This window comes from Patiria miniata, unplaced genomic scaffold (genome assembly GCF_015706575.1).
Source record: "Patiria miniata isolate m_02_andy unplaced genomic scaffold, ASM1570657v1 HiC_scaffold_2, whole genome shotgun sequence".
NCBI lineage: Eukaryota > Metazoa > Echinodermata > Asteroidea > Valvatida > Asterinidae > Patiria > Patiria miniata.
The window spans coordinates 2570079-2591024 of record NW_024037058.1 but is presented as its reverse complement, the minus strand read 5'-3'; the positions used below and the strand labels follow the sequence as shown (position 1 = coordinate 2591024).

The 20946-nt window shown below is 39.6% G+C and overlaps 1 protein-coding gene across 2 annotated transcripts in view; it reads left to right on the top strand.

The window, feature by feature from the left end:
• The window catches only part of LOC119726998 (nucleoporin GLE1-like), a 32117-nt gene extending 14719 nt beyond the window's left edge, over positions 1-17398 (top strand). For both annotated transcript variants that reach the window (XM_038198860.1, XM_038198861.1), the window contains exons 11-17: positions 474-686; positions 1120-1310; positions 2622-2751; positions 5861-5965; positions 6794-6876; positions 11237-11300; positions 15478-17398. In XM_038198860.1, the coding sequence (XP_038054788.1) occupies positions 474-686; positions 1120-1310; positions 2622-2751; positions 5861-5965; positions 6794-6876; positions 11237-11300; positions 15478-15546 (855 nt within the window). In that variant the 3' untranslated portion in view covers positions 15547-17398. The remainder of the gene's footprint in view (positions 1-473; positions 687-1119; positions 1311-2621; positions 2752-5860; positions 5966-6793; positions 6877-11236; positions 11301-15477) is intronic.
• Positions 17399-20946: the final 3548 nt, after the last annotated feature.

The following is a 20946-nucleotide window of genomic DNA, read 5'->3' as shown; positions in this document are numbered from 1 at the left end:
CTCCTTGAAGTAGTTTTCTGACTCTTTGTGAGGGTAAAACCGCATCCTTTCCTTGGATAAATAGTGACCACAAAATGTCCTCTACCACCCACCTTATTCTTCCAAGAATCCCAACAGTGACCATGTGTCCTTGCTATAGGTTATCAACCTACAGGTTAATTATATGTACTTACATCACAGACAGATACCAGACAGCATAGGATCTTTTAATAATTTAATTTTAACAATTGTTGTAAATATTTATTTAAACCTTATTTGAATGTTAACATGTCTTTAATTGAAGTTTAAATAAGAATGAACTGGATTTGAGTGATGAACTTTAATCAGAAAACTGTTTTTTTGTGGTTTGTTTTTCTCATTGTGGTCCCTTTATAATTCAAAAATTAAAAGAGTAAATATTGTATTTGATATGATGGTATAATCTATTTCTGCATTCTTGAGTGACTTTTGTAAATTCATATTGCTTTATTTAGTTGAAGAAGTATCGGTTCGACCTGCAAAAAGCTGTCAATATTCCAGTCAATGCGATCTCCAATCAGTCTGGTACACATCTAATGGACAAGTTGCAACGACTGAAATCACTACTTCTAGGAGAAATGGTCAACATTTCTGGAAGAAGGGTGTCTGTTACTCGGGATGAAGCAAGCAAGGCCTTTGTTAAAAATCTCTTGGCCAAGAAAATAGTGGTATGTATTCCCCATTGTTTCTCACAATACTTCAGTGTTATAACAACGTAAATATAAAACAATTTCTCTGCAGTTTGAGAATTAATTTGGTACAGCACTTATAATAATGAAGATATCTTGTGTACATTCCTTTGGATTGGGAGCAACTCTAAACCATGTAACCTCTGCTGACCAATGTGACCAGTATGTAAGATTTAACAGGTGCAAATATTGGATGTTTTAACCTTTGGGACTATTAGTATTTATGACATAGTGTGACAGTTTGCTACCCTCATATTTGCATTTACATCCTGGTTGCTTTTATTGACTCATAAATCAAATTCTTTAAAGATTAAGCTAGTTGATGTAAAGCTATGTTATTTCAGAACTGTGTTGAGATTTAAGGCTGAAGTACCATTAATATATGTACATATTTTAAATTTCTCGTCCACAGAAACAAAGTGATGAACAGGTGTCGTCTAACTATGAGTCAGCTTTTCCATTTGCAGCTATTGCTGTTACACTGTGGTGTGATTTTCCTGATTTAGGAGATCTTATGTTGGCACATTTCTACCTCAAGTGTCCGTTCCTAGTACCCTACCATATCACCAAGAGCCAAGAGCAGTCTAACCAGGACTATTACAAGTAATGTTTGTATTGAAAACAATCAAATAGTAATATAAACAAAAGAATCTGACCAATTGCATAGTCACCTTGTTACACCCCCACTGCCCTCCCCAAGTTGAATTGTAGTTTGGCAATATATTATCTGGCTACAAAGTGGGGTTTGGATAGGATAATAATATGTGTGATGGTAGCTAAGTCTGATCAATTCATTACATCAGTTTCCCATGTCATTTATTTTTACTCCATTGAGAAACACTTATTAAACTCTGCTAAGTTATTTTGACTTATTTGCACTCATGCTAAAATGGTTTCCTTCAGTGTTATCTTGAAAGGAACCTATTTGTGACCTGTCACCACGAAATGAGCTTAAAGTTGGAAATTGCCATTTTGCAGCACAGCACGTGGGGCAAAGCCAAAATTTGAAGGGGTGGTCGATTTTTGGTTTTCAAGTAAACGTTTAAGTCCTGTTTTACTTTATCCAATTTTGTTGGTTCCATCAAATATCTTTAAAACCTATTTCATCCCGTTTTTATTGTGTTGTCGTTCGTTCACTGTAACACAACTGTAGGATTTTAAATGCCATTTTCTCAAGAATCAGTTTTATGTAAGTTTGCAGCCTGCATTTCGATTACTGAACTCAGTACCCCTAATGTTGTATATCATTGGAAAGCTCTTGTGCTGCAGATTCCAGATATATCTCAATTCTTAAAAAATTCCACCTTAACCTCATTTTGTGATGACAGGTCATATTTGAAATGAACCGTTAGAAGAAAGATCATTAAGAAGTAGAATATATATCATATGTCCTCATAACTACACTTTGAACCTTTGCAGTTTTCATGTAAGGAATTTCAAGGTTTTACGTTTTGGTCCTGAAAAATCGAGCTGTTGGAGTGCTAGTAGTAGTTTTATGTTTCTTAAAATATAAAAAAATGCATTAGGTAAGCTGTATTGTGAAACTATTGTTGGACTTGATATGCCACGGTGAAATGACACGCATGTTTGCTGCACCAATCTGATAAAGTTTGGCAAAATATTTGATGGTTTCATTCACTGTTGGAAATACATTTAGACAAGTCAAAAAATTGTTCCAACGTTAGATGTACACTAAAAGGGGTTTCCATCATTTTTTCTGTAACCGCAAGACATTTTGTGGATTGTATGTGACCCAGACCTTTGAATTATGGCTTTTGAAGAAAATGGAGCAAAAAGTTTGATGAACTAACATGAAATTGCAATTGTAATTCACAAAAATTAATGTACATGTTAAATCCTAGCAAAATGCTTTGTTTTATTGCAATATTTTAAAAACCTCTCCTTTTTTTCCAGGTCACTAGGTTATAATTATGAAAGTGACGGGACTATTGAGAAGCAAGACAAATATTTGAGGAGGATGTCTGGCTTCATGCGTCTGTATGCAGCAATTATGATCACACAGCCAATGCCAAATGCAAGAAAGGTCAGTTGCAAAGAAAAGCCTTACTTCAACAGGAATGTGAGATCATTGACTCCCCTCCCTTTGACAAACTTATATGCAGTTTGCAAATTGGTATCAGTCATAAGGTTTGCACGGATGTTCCTTGATGCATGACAAAGAAAAACTGATATAAGCACACTTCATCCCGACTTCTGTAAGACTTGGGCAATTCCATGCAAAAGTAGACATGGCCGAAAAGTGGAAAATGTATGGTTTTCATGCCACTACATTGCATTCTTCGAGGGGTCATAGCCTATTGATGCCCTCAAGGAAAAGGTCCCATTCTCCGCAACGCCCTGGTGACCACACCAGCCGCTGCTCTGCGGGGGGACCGCGGTGTGATACATGGGCCCGTTCAAGGTCACACTTGCAGTCCTGCTCATGGTCTAAATCCTCAAATCGGAGTCAACACACTCACTCCAGATAGACTTCGGGGTCCTGTGTGCGATATTTTGAATAAAGCTGTTGAACAGGTTCAAGATAAACAGATACTCCTCCATATGAGGCACAACTTGACAGGCTTGTTTTTAAATAAAACGACTCTGAAAGATATTTTCCTTCCCCATCCATGTCTTCTGAAACCAAGGACTTACTCGGACGTGAAAATCCCCAACTTCGCAAGCATTTCTTTAGGCTAAGACCAAAACACTGGATAAAAGAATTTCTGCCTTGGACCACCACCTGTGTCATGGGGCCAAGGTAGCTTCTTTCTACATCTTGTTGTCTGATGCTATGGAGATCCTTCTTTGTCTGATCCGAATGCATTGAGATGTTCTATTTCCTGGACGATTGTCTGGGATTCTGTCCTGGGGAATTTGCATTGGGATTCGCTGCAACTTCCTTAATACAGCATTCCCTTGTCCTGGACAATTTGTTCCTCCCAACAGTTGGTCTACGGACTGCCTGCTAGATATTCCCCTGGGAGTCTTTACAAGAATAGCCAAAGTTGTAGCAGCTTTCTGGCGTGAGAGGCAGTCCCCATGTTCTTGGACGATTAACTTATAGTGGGTCCAACATTCCAGGATACGAAAAAGGCCCTCATGCAGGCCATTCAAGTTACCCACTAACTGGGTTTCATCATCAATGTCAAGAAATCTTCTCTGATTCCTACACAACCACCATCCTACCGTGGAGCAGTTCTAGACATGCTAACAGCAGAACAATGCCAAATGGGGAGCAACGCCAGACACTTTGGGATTGTATCATGGTTTTCATGTCTTCTCCAACCCTCCCAGCCAAGGCTTGGCTCTGTTTAGTGGGCCTCATGGCAAGGCTGGTGGATCTTGTCCCTTGGTGCATCTCCTGTAACAAGATCCCATTTCCATAATGATTCCAGTAACGTGGCTAGTTCAAGAAACTCCTGGTAGCTTTCTCGGGACAACCTTCAATGTGGAGTGGTCTTACCTCGCCCCTCTCCAACAACTGTCTTCACAACTGATGCATGGAGACTGGGTTGGGGAGCGCATCTAGAGAACCAATCATGGGCCGGCACTTGGTCTATGGAAGCAAGTCAACTTCACATCAATCACTTAGAGCTCCTGGCAGTGTCCACAGCCCTGAAGTCCCTCGAGTCCAAAGTCCTAAACAAACTGGTCCCGGTCAAGTCAGACAACACTACAGTTGTGTCCTACATCAATCTTCAAGGGGGACTCGCCCCCGTCTCTCTGCCTTGCCACTTGCGAGCTACTCAGTTGGTGCATTCCACGTCAAATCTCTCCTCAAGCCACCCATCTGGCAGGGAAGAAGAACAATCTTGCAGACCCTCTTTCCAGGGGTCGCGTCTCTCCAATAGAATGGTCTCTCCATCCTCCTGTACCAAGACACATCTTCAAGATACTCGGAACACCACAAGTGGACCTGTTCGCATCCCACCTGAACAACCAGCTTCCAACCTTTTGCACACGTCATGTTAACCCCGTGCCCTGGAAAGGAGATGCCCTCAGTTTCGACTAGACAGGAATCCACGCATACCGTATGCCTGCCCTCCAATCTCCCTCAGACAATGGTTTCCGACAAAGATTGAGAGAGAAGTATCCAAGATAATCCTCATAGTCCCATTTTAGCCACGACAGCCATGGTTCCCACATCTTCTGGATCTTCTTGTTCACTCGCCACTCATGCTCCCCAACTGGCCAGACCTATCACAACCAAGGTCTCACATTCTACACACGGATCTGGCCACTCTCTATCTTTGTGCCTGGATGCTGTCAAAATTTCCCTCTGAGCAGCTGACCTTTCAGAGGAAGCTACATACATGTACCTAGCAGCCAAAAGTAGACATAGATCCACCAGAAGGACTTGTGATAGTAGACTTCTCCACTTCACCAAATTGTGTGAGGAGAGATCTGTCGATCCCCATTCTACATCTGTAACTTCGATTACATTATAGTGAGTTGGGATGAAGTGCCCCTACATGTAGGTGTGGTTTATGTTGCCAAGCATCAATGACCATCTGTGCCAAGTTTCAAGACTTTATACCAATCTGCATGCAATGCCCCCATAGTCTGCAAGAGGGAGAGGACTATTACATGTATAACGCATCCCATTCTTATTTTTTGGTTCTCATTTCCGACTGACCCTGTTTTGGACTCCCAACCCCAAAAAAACTTTAGCACTGCCTATTCTGTATGAAACCCCACAAACAAAAAGAATATACATGTATGTTATTGGAAACAAAATGAATATCAAATTCAGGCATTCAGGCTCTGTGTTGTTTATGAAGCGATGGAAAATCCTATGTTACTTGCATGGCGTATAGCAACATGTAATCCCTGAAGATGCGAGGGTGTTGCCTCTCATATGCAGGATCTACAGCTTACCTTGACTGGTATGTCATGGCTGCCACCACAGCCAAAACCTCGGTGAGCTGCTTGATGTATAACACAAGTCATCTACATGTCACCAAATATGGCTATATTATTTTGTTAATTGATATCCACTTGTGAAAATTACATTGCAATAAACAAAATAAAGACAACATGCACACATTGAGACTTAGGTACATGTTATATTTTTGTGATAGTATAGCACAACACAGTTCATTTATTTGAAGAAAATTGTAAAACAAAATGAAAATTTTTATGATCTACAGGTCCATCCCTATGGAATAGATCATGCATGGAAATGGCTAGCCAGATTACTCAATGTTGAACCACAACCAGATATCACTGCAACAATGCTCTTTGACTTCTTAGAGGTAAGTGATCAGATATTGCAAAATAGTACAACAACCAAACACTAACAAAACCCAGGGGTAGACTTATGAAAAACAAACTACTTAAACAAAAAAACATATTCATAAACACAACTAAAACTAGAGGTCTATGTCTGTTTGAAAACAAAACAAAGGGCTTTTCCACTTTTTTGTAGGAATTCTTTTTTGTCGATGTGCAGTCATGTAAATGATAATTTCAAGTAAAAAGTGCATTTAATGTTAAACTTGCTAGTAGCCCAAAAATATAAAAGTGTAAACATTTATAAACAATTAGTTGATGACTTTTCAAAATCGCATTTTTGATGATATTACACATTTTTTCACACTTATGTGCAAATATTTATGATCTAACAAACCTATTACAAAAATAATTTTGAATTTAGCATGTTGTATTTGTGAGAAATGGTGATAATCTTCAACATTTCAGAAATCTATATCAAATCATGTAATGACGTCACCATGACGTCACTTCCATTTTCATCTATAACTTATCCCTATCTAATACAAACATACAAAGTTTCACGCTATCAAACTTTAAGTGCTCTACAGGGCATAGAAAAATGCACATTTGTGATGGCCTCACATGGCCCATGATGTCATGATGACGACACTTGTCAGTGCGCACATTTACAATGTGATCTTGTTCTGTGTCAAGTTTGGATTCGATCTGAGAATTAGATAAAAGGCTGGTCAATCATCTAAAAGGGCTAATCAACATAACTTTGTTATTATAAATCTTGATATATATATCATCATACATATGTGTGAGGAAGCAAACTGACTATTTTGTCTATATGTTTTCATTAACAGGTGTGTGGTCATGATTTAGCTGCATCATATCACAGACAGTTCTTCAAGCTCCTACAAGTACTTTACAGGAACTACTTCCCAAAGTAAGTTTATAACTGACAAAGACTTGATAGGTATCAAGTACTAAAAAGAGTGGAACAGGGTGCTTGGGCAGGGAGGCAGACACAAACAGACCACCCAATAGTTAAACTAGAAATGTGTATGTGGACAAACACCAGCTGTTTTGATCGTTTGAAATGACTCTGCCACATTTTGCACCAATAACACATCCTGGTTTAGCAACGTGATGCCGTCATCATGAAGTCCCTTCAATTTTCACCTGTAACACATCTCTGTGTATGTACATGTGTACATACATGTACCAAGTTTCAACCCAATCAGACTTGTAATTCAGAAGATAATACAGCTTCGAAGAATGTATCTTTAATTGCATGATAATGTCACGGGACCAACTTCGGGTGGTGGTCTAAGTATCTGCCAACTCTAAAGTTAATAAGACATACGAACGTGCCAAGGTGTATGATTGGGGGAAAAACGTGTGAAAGTCTATGGAGAAGAGTCTGAAAAAGAAAAGGAAACTAGATCTATGTCTGTTTAAAGGTAGGCTTCATCATTTGTCATTTGTGCATATTTTTGGTTTGAACAGTAGCGTATCCAGCTTTTGATGTGAGGGGGGCATCTTCCAAATGGGGGCGCTCTTCAAAACTGACCATTAGTATGCATACTGCAAATTATATGCCCATTTTCACAGCGCATTGTAATGGTTTTTCAGCGGGTTTTCATTTTAAGGATTGATGTCATAACTTTCTAACCATTTATTGAAATAAAAAAAAATGCCTTGCCCCCCCCCCACCCCCCTCTGGATACGCCACTGGGTTTGAAGCAACAAGTGCTCAAAACATGTAGTCGGTTCTGAACAACTAACCTGATGAAGTTTAAGCCCTGAATATTCCGAGAAACACAATATTCTGTGTTCTTGTTTCCACTTCAATCAGCATCCGGGACACGTTCTCGTTCAGCCAATTGCAGCTACGCAATGTCACGTGCTGAACTGACAAATAATAGCGGGCGTGTGTGTGTGTGTGTGCGTCTTGTCAATGCCTGCGTGCACCCATTCATGGATGCGCCAAAATAAAAAACACAACTACTAACAGAAATTTCAAATGATCAATGCATCATGTGATGCATCATTGGAAATGGTCTTCTTTCATTGTTTTCTTCAAAATGACAGCATGCCAGAAAGAGTAATTTCACAGGGAGTTTAGTGCCATTATTAACTTTAAACCATGTAAGCTTTTCATCAATTATTTTGTCAGTTCCTTTTGGATAGCTGCAAATGCCTTTCAAAATCACTCTGCCTTTAATCAGCATCCGGGACACGTTCTCGTTCAGCCAATTGCAGCTACGCAATGCACTCTGCCTTTTAAGAACAGAACATATGGCTTTTCCGTATTATGAATTTTTCATGAGTTTATGATTTTTGTTGATCGATGTGCAGTCATGTGAATGATCAATTTAACTTACGAACAAAGTTCAAAGTGCATTTTATGTCAAATTTTGCTAGTAGCCAAAAAATCTAAAAGTCAGTTGATGACGTTATCTTGACCTCATTTCGAATTTTGCATACTTCTAACTATATCTACATACCACCAAGTGTCATGACGATCGGACCAACCCTTGTATGTGTTTTGAAATTCGCAATGTTTTATGACTCTATCATGACATCACAAATTTTTAACATTTTTGTGCAAATACCCATGAGCTAATCAACCTGTTTCAAAGGGAATTTAGAATTGAACATGTTGTGTTCATGAGATATGGCGATAATCTATAAGACCTTAAACATTTTATATAAATTAAAACAATGACGTCATCTAGATGTGATGCCAATTTGGTCTATAACACATTCCTGTCTATGTACATACAAAGTTGCAATGCAATCGGACTTCTCCAATTTCTCTAGATACAGGAACATTTTAAAATGCACATTTATGATGACATCACATGACCCATTACTTGTCAATGCACATATTTACAATATGGTCTATGTCATGTTTTGAGTCGATTTTGAACTTAGTCGATTTTGAGCTGTACAAAGACAGTGTTAAATTTTGAGAGTAGAAAAAAATGATGTTTATATTGAAAATAAATATCATACAAAATCAACATTGACTTCACTTCGGGTTTTGCATCATAATACTCATATTATCTAACTTGCCCCCGAGTAAAAGAACTATTTCTGTGATGCTTAAAGACTCTTAAATGACGATTGGACCTTCCCTTTTGTGTGTTTAAAACAATCCAATTTTTGGTGATGTCATCATGATGTCACGCATTTGTATATCTAAGTATAAGTAAGTCTAAGTAATTAAGTATATTTATGACCTAAAAAACCTACATCGAAGTTTCAATGTGACATTCTCTGTTACCCTGTTGAGCACTTTTGTTGCTTCAAACGAACATAATGCACAAATTACATATGATGTACTCTACCTTTAACTCACCCGTGACCTGACCCTATTGTACGTGCGACATTTACGCTAACGCAGGCAGATCATTTCAAGCGCATTTGAAACTTTCACGCGTAGACTAGATGACCACTTACATATAACTTTCAAAACACACATATGTATGTTCAGGGCACAGCAGGGAAAATTTGTGTGCATAGAAAGGTTTCGAGTCAACTCAGTCCGGGTGAACTCAGTAGGGATGAACTTGGCCCAAATCAACTTGGTCCCAGTTTAAAAAAAGCTCTAGCAAGGCACTTGGGGCGAAAATCAAATTGCGCAGTGTTAGGGGCCGCGCCACTTTAGGAATACATCAATAATAAGTGGAGTGCTGTGGCCTCATGGTCTGGAGCATTAAATTTGTGGTCTGCGGGTTATTCTGCAGGTCGTGGGTTCAAGTCCCTAGGGACCGAGTTGACCTGGGACGTAGTTGACTTGAGACGGATTTGAATTGGACCGAGTTGACTTGAGACGGAGTTGACTTGGGACCAAGTTGACTTGCACCCCATAAAAAACTTTCATGTGTACGTGTACATGTACATTGTAGATCGCCACGTGCGCATCATGTACACATGAATACATGTCAGAACGTCATACCTAAGGGGCACAGGCTTTGAAACTTTACAAATTGAAATAAAACTCTAACATCAACAAATGCAACTTAGTTTTTAGAAAATGAAAAATATTCTTCATCTGTTTATATGCCAAACATTAACCAAATGGGAGGTGTAGTTATCTAGATATAGGGTTATATAAATGCAATTTAAATTGTCATAACTACTGCAAGGCGACAAGCTTGTCAAAATCACTGGGTACACTAGTGGTTACAGCACTGGTGCATACAGCACGTGCATGACGTGAACGACGGCCATGTGGTGCATGTCGTAAATGTCGGCCATGTGTGTGTCAGATTTCTCCCCTACATGGCCTGACATGTCAGACAAGGTTGTTATGGTAGATCCTTAGATTTCTTGTTCTCGAGACAAAGAAGAAGGGGGCACCAAATCCTCTGTTTTTCTGAAGGACTTCGCATTTTCGCCATTCCTTGGTGTTCGAACGCAAGTCACAAGCGTCAAAATGTAACGGATTTGAGCTGCCTGCGTACACGTGAACAGGGCGCAGGGAAAGTTTGTGCGTATATCGCTACAAATTGCACCTCGCAAACATATATTTTCTACCGACCATACACGAGTGTGTGAAGTGGAATTCTCAATTTAACAACATTTCATTTGTACTTCAAGGGATAACATCTTCGTAAGGACAATAGGTATAAAGGCACCATGCTCAAGTGTTCAAATACAATTTGACATACAGATCCTTGTCATTTGATTGGTGGAACTCACATCACGTGACATTCGTTATTGCTCCCATCCACACTGGGGCTCAAAAAGTCCCATTCGCCCATGGTGAATGGGATTTACTATTCAACAGTTAAGTTCATCCTTGTTCCACCCATGGCGGGGTATTTTGTGTGCATACCATAGACTTTTTATTCTATATCTATGGTGCATGCTTGTGTGCACATTGTGCGTAGCGCCTATTGTTCCCAAGAGGCAGTAGCTACAGAGTTGGGTTCAAACATTTCGTGAAGGGGTGGTTTGGAAGACATAAATACATTTCCCACCTATTTTGCACCGAAATAGAAGTTCATTTTAACTGCAAATCAAATGACAAGGATCTGTCAGTTACATAAAACAAATGTTGAGTGGATTTAAATTGTGAAATGGGAGGAATATTATTGCTTGGTAAAATCTGGACTTTTGCATTTTTTCCAGACTTTACCTTGTGATAACATTCCTCCCAGTACTCTGAGCCACTCAGTATTTGTATACCATTCTAGTGCTTTAATTTTATCAAAAGCAAATATGATTTACCATAGTTCTCAGTGGGTTTAACAATTCATTAGTCATGAGATGGCTTGTACATTTTCCCATAGAATCGAGAGTGTGACACCAAAAGGATCTGGGGGACCTGTCATGAGACTCAAGACATTCCTTGAGGTAAGGTACTATTTAAGGACAAAGAAAAACTAGAACTGTGTGTCTGGTTTTGAACAGAACACAGAGCTTTTCTGTGTTTTTAGTTGTTGTCACTAAGTCGAATGCTTTCAAACCCTAGCTTGCAATGGGCATAGCCCAAAACCTTGTCTAGTTAGGATGATGTCAAAGCTATGTTATGAGTGTATTTTGGCATGGGCTAATAATTTCCTATTAGTAAATCACTTTTGAAATGATTAACCCTAACCGCCATGATTCCTTCAAAAATCCTCTTTGCCAAAGTCGAGGAATTTGGAGGATTGAGGTTACATGGCAGAAGTGCGTTACTGATTTCGTAGGATGCATTTTGTCAAGGTCTTGGGCTGGACCTTGTGTTGTTTTTGCTCAGCCATGCATAAATATACCGGTAGGCCAGGATTATGTTTGAAATCCTCTGTACTGCTCCAGGATGTCACTGGCCTAGCCTCAACATACTGACAGTTACTGCCGCAGGATTTTGCAGGATTCAGGCAGTGGTCACCCCTCCACGGACAATATTCAAGAAATAATGGAGGAATTTGCAAGATTGAGGTTATATGCTATTTTTTCATGAGGCCAATTGGAGGATTTTGCTGGATTGAGGCTACATCCTAGCAAAAAGGCCTTGGGAGTTAGGGTTAGGGTTTATTAAGTTGTGCAACATGAGATGTCATTTTATGAACCAACATCTTCACCATTACTAGCTCCTCGGTGTATACATAATCCACTGCAGTCGCACTTCCTAGCTCAATTCACCACTGCATCAGACCAACTTGGAAGTGGGGTGGAGGTAGCATTTGTTTTTAGATCAATGATGTTTGGTCATCGGTGACTGCAAAAATGCAAATTAGTTATCAATGGAGGGCTGTTAAATCACCCTTTCAGATGAAGCCACTTCACATTGTTCAAGTTCATTCACATACAAACCAGTTGATATATAGTTACCCGACCTGTACCAATGTGAAATCAACATCATCTAATGATTGATTGATAGACTCAAGTCATTATCTTTGGCAGATGAGTCAGAATCTAAGAGAAATACAAGATGCACTTATAATATTCACATTTCAGACTGTATGTATTTTCATGGGTTCTGTCCTCAATCGAAAAAGAAAGTTTCATTTTACTAATTTCGAAACTGAACTTGACTTATGTTTGTGGACAAACACAGGGCTGTTTCGGTAACTTCTGTGTGCCATATATGTGACTTGTAAAGTTTCAAGTATAAGTATCCAGGAAGGATGTGTATAATGTGTTCTGTTTATAATAAATGGTGGCATATAAATATCTGATTACATTCTCATAGGGCTTTGAATTATGACGTCACATGTGACATGATAACGTCATGATGACGTCACATCAATTTTCATATGAAATCATGTATAACAACCTGCCGCTAGAGGGCGCTCTAACATTTTATGACGTCAGCATTATTTTTTTGTAAAGAAGAACTTAGCCAGAACATACATCAATGTAAGCAAGTTCACATCTTTTACCAATTTCAAATTACAAGGCTCTTCCGGTTTCAACCCGAGGGAAGGGTCACGTGATTTTGCACATAATATCAAAAATGAAGACCCTCGATTATTCTATCAATTCTTGCAAACGTCAAGTTCAGGTGTGTCACGTTTGATTTTATATTGATTTTCAAAGATTAAATCTAATCTTTAACGTGACGTCACGTAACCAATCTATGATGTCATCGTGACGTCACTTCAATTTTCATCTATATCACATTCCGGTCTAGGTACATACCAACTTTGAACCCCATCAGACCTGTAGTTCTGGAAATATAGGCCTTCAAAATATGCACTTTTAATATGATATCACATGTCAAGTGATGTCGTCATGACGTCACTTCAATTTTCATCTATAACACATCCCGGTCTAGGTACATACCAACTTTGAACCCAAATAGACCTGTAGTTCTGGAGATATAGGCCTTCAAACTATGCACATTTAATGTGACGTCACGTGACACCCGATGACGTCATGATGACGTCAATGTTTGGCACACATCTGTGGGTGGTGGTCTAAGTGAGTGCCAGGTATAAAGGCAATCTGATTGATTTTACTGGCCAAAGTGCCGGTAACAAAAATACATGCACAAATCTTAACAAAAACAAAAGCTTGCCGAAACAGCTTTTGTTGGTTTTTAACTGCTTAGGCCTTTGGTAAAGAGAAATACTTGAATTCTTCACATGAGTTGTCAGCGAGTATATATGCCTGTTTGGCCCATTTTTGTTTAAACCATTATTAATTTTTACCTGTTGATGTTTATTCTTGTTATATGATGATTTTAAAAGTTAGCAATTCTACTCTTCTCATCTTACTCAGGGAGCATTATTAATGTACATGTATGCAATATTTCCTAGAGAGATCTAGCCATTGGCAAACCTACCATGACAAGTGCCACCTCTGCTTGGCCGACACGGCATAGACTCGTGTGGATTCCCCCTATCCTGCTATGTCCCTGGAAATAAAACAAACAGGTGCTTGTCCCACCTCGCCAATTCTGTCTAGATACCTGTCCATTGTTAAAATTGTAAGATTTGATATTTAGCACAAGAACTCAAATCCATACATTTTGAACAAGAAGTACCGAACTCCATGATTGGCCAATCAGAATATCACGTGACTTGCTGTTATCATGGCAGATGTGAATGCTAAGCAGTCTTAGATGAGTGTTATAAAATAAATGGAGAAAAATTGGGTAAAAAGACAAAAAGGAATCCAGAAAATTGGGCAAGAAATAAACTAAAGAATGCCACAGCATCAGCTATGTACCCTGAGGTTACTTTTCATTGGTTCTATAATAGTAACAACCATCCACAGTGTCACATTCACTGTTTAGGCCTAGGCCTAGCCCCAGTCTATGGCCAGTCACTGGACTAAACTCTGGCCACAACCTGCAGTTACTCTGAGCGCTTCTCCAGTATTAGACTTAATGGCCAGCTTCGGTTTCCACCTCTACGGCATAGCTCGGATTCAAGATCATTTTTGGCTGAAGAGACAAAACTATTTCTTACCTCCCGGGCATGGAAGATGAAGAACTTGACCAACTCGCCTGTGACGGCCACCTGCAATCAAAGTGAATTGGCTGCTCATCTTGTTGATTGCCATTTCAATCTCCCCCCTTGTACACAAGTATTGTTGCAAGGCTGTCAGGCCAACTCCTGTCACAGCTTACCTCATTACTTTGGCACTGCAACAGGAAAGCTAAACAAATTAGATTGCAAACAACTGAATAATTACAACGGACAAGTTCAGTTCCATTCACACAAGAATATTATACATGTACACAATTGAATTTACAGCTCATCTTCTTTCACTTTGCAGTATTTGAAGTCGTAAAAAGAAACATCAATCTGTCAAAACTATATAGACCAATTTACACTTTGACTTATCCTGGAAATAAATAAATATATGAAAACAATTACTCAAAAATTAATAATAAATAAATGTGTGTTTTTGGTTTCTGATTAAATGTAAGTCAAAGGCAATATGTGGGGGCACTTTTGTGTCAGTTTACCCTGGGGCACTTAAAGTCATTAAAACAAACCAACAACAAAACTACCATCAGGTAGTGTGATGGTACCATCACACTACCTACCATCACACTACCTACCATCACACTACCTACTGTCACACTACCTACCATCACACTACCTACCGTCACACTACCTACCGTCACACTACCTACCGTCACACTACCTACCGTCACACTACCTACCTTCACACTACCTACCGTCACACTACCTACCGTCACACTACCTACCGTCACACTACCTACCATCACACTACCTACCGTCACACTACCTACCGTCACACTACCTACCGTCACACTACCTACCGTCACACTACCTACCGTCACACTACCTACTACCTACATGTACCATCACACTACCTACCATCACACTACCTACCATCACACTACCTACCGTCACACTACCTACATGTGTGTACCATCGCTCTGGTTTGTGTGGTGTAACCTGCACCTGGCACATGCTCCTTGCCTTCAGTGGACTAGTTTCCCTGTCCGCTGGTACCCACAGAACCAGCCGGTAGTGGCAGAGTCTGCCCCACAGGTACGTCTGTACTGGCTGGGATTTTTTCCACAGATACTTGGCTAACATGTAATTTCTTTTTATTTTATTGACAGATGGTCACCAAGACGCAGAGGATAGCACCTCCTAAGGGAACACTGCAAGCTGATTTCTGGAGGACATGACAGTTATCTGGCAATTTTCACCAAGTTACTCCCGTTATATTTTGAATTAAGTTAGCAATACGTGTTTTTTATGGGCTGTTATGCGAGTTTTTAAGTGAACTGGATCTAGATACTGACTACTCCGGTGACCATCACCATACAGGCAAATGTCCCATTTGTCTTTGATGTATTATTTATAAACTTTATAAAGGGCTCGGTTGGGATTGGAATCATTTGCCTGGCTATCAAGTCATCATGGCAAAGGCAAATGATTCCAATCCCATACCACATCAGCCTATTTTTTTCAATATGCAAGATTTTAAACAACTAATACATTTAACACAGCTTTGAAATAGGTAAAGGCAAGGAACTTGGTCACACAGTGTCTAAATATGTTGTTGTGATCAGTTGACCATTGTGCAGTGAGGCGTGATGGAAATCAAATGCAACTCATAGGGGTTTAGGCCATTATCTGCCAATCAAACATGTTGAAAATTGACTTCATGGTTTTGTAGAACATAATCGGGAGACATACTTTTTTGGGGACATACTGTATTTTGCTTAGTGTTGATGCCAACGTCAAAAAAGATTTCTGGATATACACACTTACAGAATGAAAAACTGCAGTTTGAAACCAAGCATGTGGAAATGCGTTTAAAGTCTGTATAAGTAGTTTGTGCACTACATTATCAAGTGAGGTCAATGATGCAGCAAAGTACGAGTGCAAACATTAATAACTCTGTACCCTAAGTCAGTGCAATTATATTTTTGTGCAATTTTCGGACGAATCGAGTCAAGTCAAGTCTTCTTCTGATGAGTTATGAGTTATGTGCTCACAGTGACTCGAGTTGATTTGAGTCAGTTACCCGTTAGCTCTCAAGTCAAGTCACCAAAAATTGTGACTTGAGTCAAGCCATTGACATCCCCTCCCCCCTTTTTAAAGTAGGGTGATACATGTCAGTGATGTACAATGTAGGTCTCGAGGCAGGTCTCGGTATCGAGACCAGTCTCGAGACCTACGAAAATAGGTCTCGACAATTTCAAGGTCTCGACTCAAAGAACTCGGTCTTTGCCTCGATCTCGGAGCAAAGTCTCAAGATCTTGTGGGGTCTCGAGTATACGAGACCTTATTGTTCAGTTGGGGGAAAACCACCACACACACAAAAAAGAAATTTATGTGATCTGACATATCCAACTTACTTTCAAAAGTTTTGATAGACAGTGGTATCGATTTCGAGGAATAAAATCAAATAGTCTGGTACCCACATGTTACTGCATTTCTAGTAATGCAAACTCCCTTGCATTACTTCGGTACACTGCTCTGTACCGCATGCGCTAGATGCGTGCGTACGTACTACTGCATCGAGTTGATCAAGAGCGGTGCAACCATGTCGGCACACTCTGCAGTGACACTTTGGTTTCAAAGACCACACTGAATTTCCCAACTGGAAGGCAAACAATATGAAGCACTCTGCGATCTGCAGATATTGCAAGATTAAGCTCACACAGGCTGGCACAAGTTCGGCTTTTAACGTAATTTACGAGGCACCTCAGCCGACTTCATTAGTAAAATCTAAGTCGCTTCGGCTAGGCCAATGACATGTCGCGTTGACATGTCGCATCCTGCTGCACGAATGTGGACACGACGGAGTAGGACTAGGGACTAGGAGGCCAACATTCTTTTGTTTTGATAATGGATACCAACTTTACCAAAGTATGAAAATGCCAAGCATGAATTGTTCAGATAATCATTGTTCAGATAATGTTTATTTTCATGGCTATTTAATTTTCAATTTGTAATGCCTGTGGAAACAGCCTAACTTTAATAGGCCTAAAATAAAAATACAAAATAAATTTTGAGAAATGTAAATTATGTGAAACAAAATCTGCTAGTTTTCTTTTCAAACAGTCTTACAAATGGTTGAAATCTAAAATTTAAGGTGGGAACACTGTGACAACATTTGAATTAACTCAGCATTCAGAAAAACACTGTTTACACCATGTTTTTGTAATGCATAGGCCTATCTTTCTCATTAACTAGTCTAAGGTCTCGGTCTTGCCCATAAGGTCTCGGTCTCGACTTTGGACCCTGAGGTCATCCCCTCCCACTTTTCTAATTCTAGGTCTTGGTGTGGGTCTTCAGGTCTCAGTCTCTAGCTCAGTCTCTAGCTTTCAGATCCAGACTACAAGTACCGGTACAACCATAGAGCTATATTAAATTACTAGAGCACTAACTCCTCATTCTTGCGCGTGGAGACGCTTTGAAGCCGTCCTGGGCGCAGACATTTTGAATCCATGGGCGTGTTTGTAGTTGATGAAATTAGATGGATTGAATATTGAAAGTGTACTCTAAATGCAACACGTAGAACGTATGCAAACTTCTTACGCGTGTTACAGTAAAAAAAAAAAAACAACAACTTTGCACTGTTTGCGTAGAACAAAATGCAGGCATGCAACTGGGAATTTAGGAAAAAGAGGAAACTCCAAACCACACCTGACTTTGTACAGCATTTTGCAATTTGTAATGACATTCATTAGAAGTGAAAAACGAGGAAATCAGCAGATCTGAGGAAAACTTGCATGCCTAAAAATGACACACTCATTTGCTGATCGTGCGTTTCGGTTTTGGGCGTATAGGCTTCGATGACGCACCGGTATGGAATACAAACACAGATATGCAAATAGATGCACAAAATACGTACACAATTTCCAGTTCTCCATAGGTTTGTGTACAAACATGGATGCGCCCAGCAGGCATCACTTTGTGCGTGAGTTAGGGCTCTAGTCATTTAATATAGTTCTATATCTTACTATAATTCCAGGAATCTCTGTCTGTCTGTCTGTCCGTCGATTATCTCCAGAACCGGGCACCGTATGAAATTGAAAATCGGCGGGTGTATTTCTCGGGGCCACAGAATGTGCAGTGCCAAGTTTGTAGTGGTTTGGACGAGCGGTTCTCGAAAAAGCTGCAAAAAAGCAGAATTTTCGGACGCAAACGTGGCAGCTTAGAACATAACACCACGCACTGCCGTTCTTTTCAATTGTTTACGTCATGTTTAAGCTAAAGCGCGCTTGCTCAATATGACGCAAACAATGCAAAAAGGACGGGCACGCGCACGTGCATTGTAGGGCGATACATTGTCCAGTATGGGTGAATAGCACTGCATACCATGTTTTGGTATGTACACGGGCACATTATTTTTGCAGTCGACTGAGCAACCATTGTAGGTGGTCGAACTTCAAACTAGCACAAACTTCGACGTAAGTGTGCGTTCAACCTGTGAAAACAACACCATTGAATCGCGTGCATTGTTTGCACGAGCAGTTCTCCAAAACTCTGCAAGTATGCAACCTATATCAGCGGCAAAGCAATTTGCGTTTCCCGAACATGCACATTTTAGACGGGCACTGCACTAGTATCTACAACACTGATACATGTTTATCGTTTGTTCCTTATTGGTTCATCCCCAATAAAAATTGTAGCTTACTTTTCATTCTGTAGCTCAGAATAGCTGATCTAATGACTCAAACTTGAAAGTGATGTTTAAATGATGATCTTATGCCAACAAAAATTGATTAAAGTGGTCAAAAATTGCCTCAGATCACACCACAGAGCATCCAGAATCCACCTTTTTTTCACAGCCCTTATGCGGGCACCAAACCCCACGCCGTTAGGGCTTCTCGCTCGCATTAGTTGTGATTCAGGTATGTTCCCCCCAACACATTTGAGAAGCGAACAATTGATGCCCTTGTATTGATGTGATTTATCAGAATTTGTCAACCGCAAAGAAACCTTAAATGCTTACTTGGGATTTTCTGAGATTTCATCAAGTGCACCATGTTATCTCGGCTGATTTTGTGCCCAATTCTCAGACGCCACCCTTTTTTTAAATTTAATTTTGTCTTTTGCAGCTTGCACTGTCACATGCCATGCATTTGTGTGATCTTGGCATCTGCGTTTATTAACTTCATATTAAATATCTGAAGCTCAGGAATCCAGATTTTCAGAGAAAATGTTGAAAAGACCTTGTGTGCTTACATCTGATGTGTTCCCTTTTTTGCCGTGCATAAATACTACCTGCATGTGTATTTATGGGCCAAAGCTGTCCAAATCAGACTACTGCCTCAATGTCATAAATATATCTAGTAAATGGACATTCACTTTGAAAAATCAGCTCTCACAACGATATGTGGCACACTTGAACAATCTCAGAAAAGCTAGCATATGTTTGATTTATTAATTTGGAAAAGAAAAATGTGTGACTGGAAACAAGACGAACACTCTGATGGCTGGAATTTTTAGGGCTATTATTTTGTACTCCTTTAATCATTTGGACTATAATAACACAAAAAGGCAACCGTTTCAAGGTACAACGTACCGGTAGATTGGAGTGCACTTTTATATTCTACTTGTTAATAAACTTTGCAAGTATTATTATTTCATGGGAAGCATTTTTTAAAGCTCAATACATCTGCTTTACAGATGAAAGTGCCCCTTTAAACTGCAGAATCAATAGGAAAGGGTGTTGTGAAAGACAAGTTAATTTGCTGAACCACTTTGTCACAGTTACAATTTGTATTTAATATGTTTTTTTAAGTGAATTTTAGGCCGTTGCAGTATCTGTGAACAGGATACATCTACGGTAATATCTCTCATACGATTGTCACATTCGGTTTCACCTCTGCCTTGCTAAAACCCCAAATAATAAGCCTTTGTACTAATGACATCACACTTTGTTTACATGTGCACATTCCTATGGAGCCAGTGGGGGCCCACGGCCCACTGAGGAAACACACGTAAACAAAGTGGGACGTCATCAGTACAGAGTCTGTGCTGTCAACTCTGTTATGACCAAGTTTTCTGAGAAATTTTCTTTCATTTTCTAAAAAGGGTGATTTCAGAAACTTATCACAAACCGGCATTTAATGGCAACCAACTTATTTTCAATAATGTCCATAACTACCCAGAGGCCTTCGTAGAAAAAAAATGGGAAAGTGAATTTATAAAAATGATACAATATTTATTGAGTGTACGGTTGACTTTATAACTGACTTTAATGTTACTCTGAGACTGAGGAAGAACACATATTAAAACACATACCTTTAATATGTTGACAGCACTTTGACGCAATACACGTCTTTCCATATGACAAATGTGTTGCTTAAAATATACTGGAAACATACATGACGCGCAGGTTTTGTACTCACAATTTGCAGGGATGTTATTTATAAACAAAATGATTTCATCTCTTTGGCTGATTTCACATCCATGGTCAGAGAGCATTTAAAACCCAATGCCATCGGGTCCAAACAAACAAAGGGAGCTCTATCTTTGTGTCTGCATGTACATGTAGGTCATTTGATGAATTTGGGGTCCACTTTTTTCCTATCCCTGGTACATCTGACATCTATGATTTGTTT